This window comes from Nansenia antarctica, assembly GCF_963989245.1.
Source record: "Nansenia antarctica genome assembly, chromosome: 10".
Lineage (NCBI taxonomy): Eukaryota > Metazoa > Chordata > Actinopteri > Argentiniformes > Microstomatidae > Nansenia > Nansenia antarctica.
Window position 1 is genome coordinate 14,891,032 of NC_137680.1, and position 10,000 is coordinate 14,901,031.

General features: G+C 47.4%; 1 protein-coding gene across 1 annotated transcript in view; it reads right to left on the reverse strand.

The window, feature by feature from the left end:
* The window catches only part of znf407 (zinc finger protein 407), a gene marked incomplete at both ends in the record, with an annotated part of 150,147 nt that overhangs the window by 131,762 nt on the left and 8,385 nt on the right, over positions 1–10,000 (reverse strand). Inside the window, 1 exon segment of the mRNA XM_080541001.1 lies at positions 8,632–8,746. Within this exon segment, the coding sequence (XP_080397127.1) occupies positions 8,632–8,746 (115 nt within the window).

Genomic DNA, 10,000 nt, shown 5'->3' on the forward strand with positions numbered 1-10,000 from the left:
AAGCCCACATTGCTTTGGTTATGATGAACACATCTAGCCTGGCCCCAGCTCATGCAGCTATATGGCTCATACAAGTATTAAGGCACTAAATGAATACAAGCCCCATGACATTGTGTTAGGGAAATATTTGATCTAAGCACAACCCACGCTGAGCGCTACAAAAATGTATACTGGTGCTGTGTTCTTATTGATACAGTCCCGTCATGGTGTGTGTTTGTGTGTGTGTGTGTGTGTATGTGTATGTATGTGTGTGTATGTGTATGTGTATGTGTATGTGTATGTGTGTGTGTACATGCGTACAGTGTGTGTGTGTGTGTGTGTGTGTGTGTGTGTGTGTGTGTGTGTGCGTGCGTGCGTGCATGTGTGCGTGCATGTGTGTCCATCTGTGTGTGTTTCCTCAGCAAAAAACATTAATTTTACAAACATCAGCCCCAGGCTACTAAACACATCCAATCCATTATGCTGTTGTTTATCGTGTTATGGAGGGCTAACCGGCTGTAAAGCTGTCCCGGTCATAAAGAGCGATGGCGGCGGGCAGAGTCCAAAACAGAAACCCTCAGCTCTCCAAGCAGACCCACCCTCGTTAGCCTCAAAACAGCTTCGTCACATACTTAACCTTTCCAGACCAGCCTTTCTGCATTATTTTCCAAATGACCTTTAGTGTTACTTATTTCATTTCCGATAATGGCGCACTAAATTCAGTTAGGCGCACCAAAGGCAAATGTGTTTATTTTGGTGGAGGAGCATACTAACAGACATGACAGGACACCAGATAGGGACTCAAGTGTCCCAAACGCTCAACGTTGATACGTCTTCCTAATGGGAAGAAATGCCACGTCTGTCTCTAATGAAATAAACTCATTTGTCTCCATAAACACACGGGATAAAATGACTGGAAAAGGACACACAATCTTCATTTGGGTGAGTGAGAGATAACATTTCCTATTCAATGAAGATACAACCTCATTTAGAGCGAGTTAAAAAAAATATGGGTTGGCAAATGCAAATGAATTATGCAAACGAAAAGAAAAAAAAAAGGGGGAAAAAGAAGGTTCTCATGGTTTCTGGCTTGTTGAGAGGAAATATTCCATGTTTACATCTGTTGTTTAATAATGGATTCAGTGTTTTTGCATACCATTTTCAGTCGGCTGAAGAAAAAAACAAAAAAACCCTGCTGCTTATTTCAGGTCACATAAACCTTCGTAATTTAAAGGCCTTTCAAAGCCATGTCTAACCCTGATATATATATATATATATATATATATATATATATATTTATAAATACATAACCACTACCCTGACATACCCCTCCCCACCCCAGACACAATCCCCACAATCCCCACAATCCCCGAGCCTGAACAGAGAGAGAGAGAGAGAGAGAGATCATTGTGCTATCACATTCACGCCGCGCTACAAGAGCGGGAATCCGACGGCGAAGGAGAGGAGCCTCTAATGCACGTGATGATTAAGTGTAACTCAAACTCCGAGTGTGTTGTTCGCCCGACGTGACAGGCCGTAATTTGCTGTATTATATTCCGCGGGTTTTAATTGCACGCCACCGACGTCCTCTCTGACACGTTATGAAGCGATGATGTACAATTATATCGGGGGGGGGGGGGGGTGCGAGAGATCAGGGGAGTGACATTATAATCATCCGCATAGGGCTCCCTTTCTTCATCGCGCAACAATCATTAATGTTTAAAATGGAGGGCTAGCAAAAAAAGATATAATAATACATAAAAATAGTTCTAACCAGATTTTGTTTGAGGATTAAAGAGCATCACGTCAGGGAGATGGGATGGGGGGGGGGGAGAAAGGAGAGAGGGAGAGATGGAGAGAGGGAGAGATGGAGAGAGAGAGGGGGGGGAGGGGGTAGTACAATGGAGAGGCTGAGTTAAGTGACGGCTCTCTCTGGATAAGCAGGGAGCTAAGATGCTTCCTCTGCTGTCTGTGGCCTGGCCCTCACACAGGCACCCAGTCACACGGGCCCGGGCATTAAGGAACATTACAGAGGATGAGCCTCGGAGAGGGCGGAACTGATGGGCTATTCCGGGACCGGCGGAGGCACTCTCACAGACAGGGGGACACAAAAGCCTGTCACACAAGCCAGCCCTATCCTGTTACACTCGACTCACACGACAAGACCACCAACATGAAATTATGACTAAATATACTCACTCGCTTACTGAGAAGTCAATGGAACAGAGAAAGAGGGGAGACAGAGAAAGAGAGAGAGAGAGAGAGAGAGAGAGAGAGAGAGAGAGAGAGAGAGAGAGTGAGAAAGAGAAAAGGACAAGGCTTCTCAAACAGCAAAAACTTAACTTGTTTTGCGTTGGGGAAATGAAGAGAGAAGTTTTGTGCGAAAAGTTTGGAACTGACAGGAGCAGGAAGTCTGTGCTATTGGCCAATCGTCCGAGAGAGAGAGCCGTGGTCCACGAGAGGACCATCTATGAGGATGCTAATACCTCCAACGCCTTGGCCAGAGATATTAAACCAATGCTTCACAGCATTTAGACTCCTGATGCATAATTTAACACCTACAAACAGCTCCGGCAACACAAGACATCTTTGGGGAGGGTGAGAGCGAGAGCTTGGGGAGGGGGAGGGGGGGGGGGGGGGGGTTATTGGGTGGGTGGGGGGTGAAGGATCGGGAGGGGAGGAAGTGCTGAATCCAGGGTCTTCTTCTGTAAAATGATGGAGGGGGAAGAGGAGAGGCTCATTAAGTGGCCGAGCCCCAGTGTGGACGCCTCACACCACAACACCACACGCCGGGGGAAGACCACAAACAGCCGCCTGTGTCTGTAAAAGGGCTTTTTTTTCCAATTAAATATGAGGAATCGTATGGTGCGCGGTGCGCGGGCAATTTGTGTTTTTCTGCTGTTTTTGCAGGTTGTGTTTTTCTGGTCAAATTAGGGCAGATCAATCAGATTGGTATTTTTGGAGATGTCATCGCAGCCAGATTCAATGTTACGATGTGTTCTCATGGGAATAATTGTGTTATAAATGAAAAACAAACCCGGACAGTAACAGAGCAGAGGATAGCAAATGTTGTTGCCTTTACAAAACAACCAAGCTGGTCCCTCCCAGAGGTCTGGCTTATGACACACTATTCATTCCAATTGGACAAAAGAGGTGTCACTCAAGGGGAACTATGCAGACTGATAGAGATTGAGAGAAAGACAGTGATGGAGGAGAGACACATACTGTACAAAATGTTTAGAAAAAAAACTCCCTACTCCCTTACAATGTTGTGTTGAATACCCAGCATCACACAGACACCAGGCAGACCTCTGAAGAACAATATTCACACCAAATGGCTGAGACATGTCAGTCACCGGAGCCTAAAGAGAAAAAGAGAGTGATAGAGGATGGAGAGAAAGAAAGAGAGAGAGAGAGAGAGAGAGAGTGTGTGTGAAAGACAGAGAGAGCGTGAATAGTGTGTAGCGTGGCGTTTAGCCCCATCTTTGAGCCCTCTCACGTGTGATTGGCGGCTGGGTCAGAGGTTCCAGGCCTTGATTTGCATGTGTTAATTAAACGCCACAACAATATGATCTTTAACTATCAACAACTTCCCCTGCTTCTCGGCAGAGACACGCGCGTCAGGCTCACACAGAGTGGGCTGGACAGCAGAGGTGCACCGCATCCATTTAGAGGGGGTGTCTCAATGTGTGCGTGTGTGTGTGTGTGTGTGTGTGTGTGTGTGTGTGTGTGTGTGTGCGTGCGTGCGTGCGTGCGTGCGTGCGTGCGTGCGTGTCTGTCTGTGTGTGTGTGTGTGTGTGTGTGTCTGTGTCTGTGTCTGTGTCTGTGTCTGTGTCTGTGTCTGTGTGTGTGTACTGTATGTTTGGGTGTATGTGGATGCATGTGTCTACCACATTCATTTAGGGGGGGGGTCTCAACGTGTGTGATGTGTGTGTGTGTGTGTGTGTGTGTACTGTATGTTTGGGTGTATGTGGATGCATGTGTCTACCACATCCATTTAGGGGGGTGTCTCAACGTGTGTGTGTGTGTGTGTGTATATATACAGTATATATATATATATATATATATATATATATATATATGTGTGTGTGTGTGTGTGTGTGTGTGTGTGTGTACTGTATGCTTGGTGTATGTGCATATCTTCCACATCCATTTAGGGGGGTGTCTCCATCGTTAGCCCACAGTGTCAGAGCTGGATAATCTTCTCAGCCACAAAGTTCACCAAGGAGAGCACCGATCGATGGCACACGGAAGGAGAGGACACACACACCCACACACACACACACACACACACACACACACACACACACACACACACAATCCACACACCTACCCACCCCCACCCCCACACACACACGTGTTTGGGTTGAGTAAAGAACGACGCTCCTCGACAGGTTAACGAGAGGAGGGAAGAGCTCACGTCCCCATCCTCACGGAGAGGTAACAGCCTCGCCGGCTCTTCTACCAGCTCGCCTCACAAACAGTGGCATAGCAACGCTCTTCCACGTCGTTGTTTTTCCCCCGTAACTTCTGAATTTCAGTCCGGTTGTTCACCGACAACTTTAGTCGGGGAGTAACCCAAATTACGTTCGGTATGGTAATGAGAGATGATAAATCGTACTTAATGAGTAAAGAATCCATTAGATTTGTGGTTCGGTTTATCTACGATATAGTATATAGCTGCCTCTAGTGTGCGCAGCAGAATGCCTAATAGCTAGCCTACATTGTAATCTCACTTTCTGGGTCATCCACCCCCACCCAAAAAAAAAAAAAAAAAAGCAAATCACATTACCTGAAACATGGCCCTCCATTAGAAAGAGCTCTGTGTTCAGATTAGGGAAACCACGTATTATGTATATATCATCTAATCGGAATACTTTAAGATGAGAACGAGGGAGAGGGAGAAAAGAGAGAAAGAGAGAGAGAGAGAGAGAAATAGAGAGAAGAGAGAGAGAGAGAGAGAGAGAGAGAGAGAGAGAGAGAGAGAGAGAGAGAGAGAGAGAGAGAGAGAGAGACAGACAGAGAAGGGGAGACTATGGCTCTGGCCCTAATGAGGGTGTTTCTGGTGTGTTCTTTGTTTGCTGGTCTTTAGTCAAGAGGAGAGGTTGCCGTGGTGATCAGTCAGTGGTGAGCGTTCACACAGGACCCATTTGTCACCCTGGGTTGGCACAGGCAGCAGATAGCTCCTCCATTCCCATGATTTGTGAAACCAGAAGCTGTATTTAGTAGTCCCATTTAAAGGCTGTGTGTGCTGTGTGTGTGTGTGTGTGTGTCTGTGTGTATCTGTGTGTGTGTGTGTGTGTGTGTGTGTGTGTGTGTGTGTGTGTGTGTGTGTGTGTTTGTGTGTTTGTGTGTGTGCGTGCGTGCGTGCGTGCATGTGTGTACGCGTGCATGCGTCTCTCTCTCTCTCTAACCACACTCTTGGTCAAAGCCCTAACACATTTACAGCACTTTAGTTTTTTTAGCTGGAGGGCTTGTGAGACATGAGCCTTTTTCCTCATTAAAGGTGAAGCTGTGTTTAACTAAAGCGGTTTGCCCTGGCGTACTGTGTGTGTGTGTGTGTGTGTGTGTGTGTGTGTGTGTGTGTGTGGTGTGTGTGTGTGTGTGTGTGTGTGTGTGTGTGTGTGTGTGGTGTGTGTGTGTGTGTGTGTGTGTGTGTGTGTGTGTGTGTGTGTGTGTGTGTGCACAGCAGAAGCAAATAAACATGTTCGTTCCAGCGAAGGCTTTAGGAGAACACAAAACGGTACAAACTTAAACAGTTTACACAGAATTACTGAAAGAGAGACACTAAATCACTACAAATATGTCTCCATCTTTGCAGCAGCAGCAGTAGCAGTGGCGGCACAAGCTGAACACGTCTAGTCAATTCCCAGATTCCATGTTGAACAGCCTTACGTGTCCAAGTAAACACGGCAAGAAGCTGGGGACATCTACCTGGGGAAATGCACTGAACTGAACAGAACATATGGCATTAATGCAGTCTTTCTCCGTGCAGTTCGTAGGCATAGGATGCGTAGAGATAGACAAAGGGAAGAAGGAGGAATATATAGATGTGTCCCTTTATCCATACAAACTCAGAGGATCACCTTATTGTTTTGTGTGACGGTTTACTATCGCGTTATCCGACTCGAACGGACCACAGAGATCAACCAATCCAGGCCCAACTGAGGACAGGACAGGAGAGGACAAGACAGGAGAGGACAGGATAGGACAAAACAGGACAAGACAGGACAAGACAGGACAAGACAGGACAGGAAAGGACAAGACAAGACAGGACAGGACAGGACAGGACAGGACAGGACAGGACAGGACAGGACAGGACAGGACAGGACAGGACAGGACAGGACAAGACAGGACAGGAAAGGACAAGACAGGACAGGACAGGACAAGACAGGACAGGACAGGACAGGACAAGACAAGACAGGACAGGACAGGACAAGACAGGACAGGATAGGACAGGATAGGACAGGACAGGACAAGACAGGACAGGACAAGACAGGACAGGACAGGACAGGATAGGACAGGACAGGACAAGACAGGTCAGGATAGGACAGGACAGGACAGGACAGGACAGGATAGGACAGGACAGGACAGGACAAGACAGGACAGGACAGGACAGGACAAGACAGGACAGGACAAGACAGGACAGGACAGGACAGGACAGGATAAGACAGGACAGGACAGGACAGGACAAGACAGGACAAGACAGGACGGGATAGGACAGGACAGGACAAGACAGGACAGGATAGGACAAGACAGGACAGGACAGGACAGGACAGGATAAGACAGGACAGGACAGGACAGGACAGGACAGGATAAGACAGGACAGGACAGGACAGGACAAGACAGGACAAGACAGGACAGGATAGGACAGGACAGGACAAGACAGGACAGGATAGGACAGGACAGGACAGGACAGGACAGGACAGGACAAGACAGGACAGGACAGGACAGGACAAGACAGGACAGGACAAGACAGGACAGGACAGGACAGGACAGGATAAGACAGGACAGGACAGGACAAGACAGGACAAGACAGGACAGGACAAGACAGGACAGGACAAGACAGGACAGGACAGGACAGGACAGGATAAGACAGGACAGGACAGGACAGGACAAGACAGGACAAGACAGGACAGGATAGGACAGGACAGGACAAGACAGGACAGGATAGGACAGGACAGGACAAGACAGGAGAGGACAGGACAGGACAAGACAGGATAGGACAGGACAGGATAAGACAAGACAGGACAAGACAGGACAGGACAAGACAGGACAGGACAAGACAGGACAGGACAGGACAGGACAGGACAAGACAGGACAGGACAGGACAGGACAGGACAGGATAAGACAAGACAGGACAAGACAGGACAAGACAGGACAGGACAGGACAGGATAGGACAGGACAGGATAAGACAAGACAGGACAAGACAGGACAAGACAGGACAAGACAGGATAGGACAGGACAGGATAGGACAGGACAAGACAGGACAGGACAGGACAGAACAGAACAGGACAGGATAGGACAGGACAGGACAGGACAGGACAGGACAGAACAGAACAGGACAGGATAGGACAGGACAGGACAGGACAGGACAGGACAGGACAGGACAGGACAGGACAGGACAAGACAGGACAACATCTAGACATCTAGAACAACACAGTGGACATGACACACTCCACCTAGAACAACACAGTGCCTCTGTGATAGGAGGTGGTGGAGGAGTGGCCAGTCAGGTGAGGTGCTGTACTGTACTAGGGACTGCACTTATACAGCACCTTATTCCAAAGTGCTTTACAATGGCCTCTCATTCACCCATTCACACACACATTCACATACCAATGGCGGCGAGCTCCCACACTCATCGGGAGCAATTTTGTACTGTACTGTGTTGTACTGTACTATGTTGTACTGTACTATGTTGTACTGTACTATGTTCTACTGTACTGTGTTGTACTGTGTTGTACTGTGTTGTGTTGTACTGTACTATGTTGTACTATACTTTGTTGTACTGTACTGTACTATACTGTACTATACTATGCTGTACTGTACTATGTTCTACTGTACTGTGTTGTGTTGTACTGTGTTGTACTGTGTTGTGTTGTACTGTGTTGTGTTGTGTTGTGTTGTACTGTGTTGTGTTGTGTTGTGTTGTACTGTGTTGTAATGTGTTGTGTTGTACTGTACTGTGTTGTACTGTGTTGTGTTGTACTGTGTTGTGTTGTGTTGTACTGTGCTGTGTTGTGTTGTACTGTGTTGTGTTGTACTGTGTTGTGTTGTGTTGTACTGTGTTGTACTGTGTTGTGTTGTGTTGTACTGTGTTGTGTTGTACTGTGTTGTGTTGTACTGTGTTGTGTTGTACTGTGTTGTACTGTGTTGTACTGTGCTGTACTGTACTGTACTGTACTGTGTTGTGTTGTACTGTGTTGTACTGTGCTGTACTGTACTGTACTGTACTGTGTTGTACTGTGTTGTACTGTGTTGTACTGTGTTGTACTGTGCTGTACTGTGTTGTACTGTGTTGTGTTGTACTGTGTTGTACTGTGTTGTGTTGTACTGTGTTGTGTTGTACTGTGTTGTACTGTGTTGTACTGTGTTGTACTGTGTTGTACTGTGTTGTACTGTGCTGTGTTGTACTGTGCTGTACTCACCCACAGATGTGACACTTGTACTCCCTCATGCCCAGGTGTCTCTTCACGTGGTTCCTGGCGTCCCCTAGCTGGGCTGTGGCGAAGCTGCAGATCTTACACTTGAACGGCTTCGATCCTGCGAAAACAAACAAGGTTGATTCATCCATAGGCATGGGGGTTATTCCATCAACGTTGCTAAAGGACAATCCAGACTTATTTTGATGAATCTTGCGAGAAGAGCCTGGATTTTCCTTTAGCGACGTTGATGGAATACCCCCCTACACTGAGGAGGTTGGGGAAAAACCCTAAAAACAACTGACATGATGACGGCATAGCCTACTAAGAATGGAAGGTAGTGGGTGTGTTACACCAGAGGGGGGCGCACTTTTCTTGTTACCATGTCCAACAGACCCCTTGCCGAAATGCACACGCTGCTTACAATGACAGAGTAAACACGCTGATGTGTGTGAGCTGCGTTGGAGACCGTTAACAAAACAGATGCCCTGCCCCAAGTGAAGAACCAATGCATTAGAACAAAATAAAAATGACAGAACCGTACTGAGTGCCAGTCTTTTCTCCTTCTCTCTCTCTCTCTCTCTCTCTCTCTCTCTCTCTCCGTGTCACTCTCTCCATCTCCCCAGTCTCACCTACTCTACCTTGCCTCCAGATGGGTAAATTGCATTCCAAAGGTCAGGCAGAATGCGTAAATCAATTCTGTGTGCGGCGCTCGCCACACCGCTCCATCACTGGAGCACTAATCACTCTGCCGGGCTTCGCACGGAGGTTTCCTCCTAATTATTGTCATTAATAAGTCCGGAGGGTGGGGTGGCGTTTGAGAGAGTGGCACAGTCCCTGCCCGCCATCCGTCATTTAAGAGCAGAGAGAGAGAGAGAGAGAGAGAGAGAGAGAGAGAGAGAGAGAGAGAGCTAGGCCTGCTGGAGGGCTGTTATGGATCAGTGGAGACTGGTGGAGGTAGAACATCGGAGGACGAGTTCATTGTAATGCAGTGGTATCAAAGACATTCCTCATTCCGTTCAATACATTACAAATGAGCCCGTCCTCTGATTTCTACCTCCACCAGCCTCCACTGCTACGGGGACCGCCAGAGACCGGTGGCTGGGATGGGACGTATTCAATCAAACGCACACACTGCAAGCCAAGTCCGCGGGAGGTATCTTTTATCACGACATCGCATTTGTTTCAGCTTATCACGTTGACACGTTTATGTTCATTGTCATTGAGTGTTGTTGTTGTTGTTGTTGTCGTTTTTTTCTGCAATGTGGGTTTGATTGAAGCCCTGGATTTGTCATGTCGAAGCGAAGAAGATAAAATAAGATAAAGAAGGAAGGAAGAAAAACGAACGCGCGTAAGAAGCCTGCTTGTAGATCGT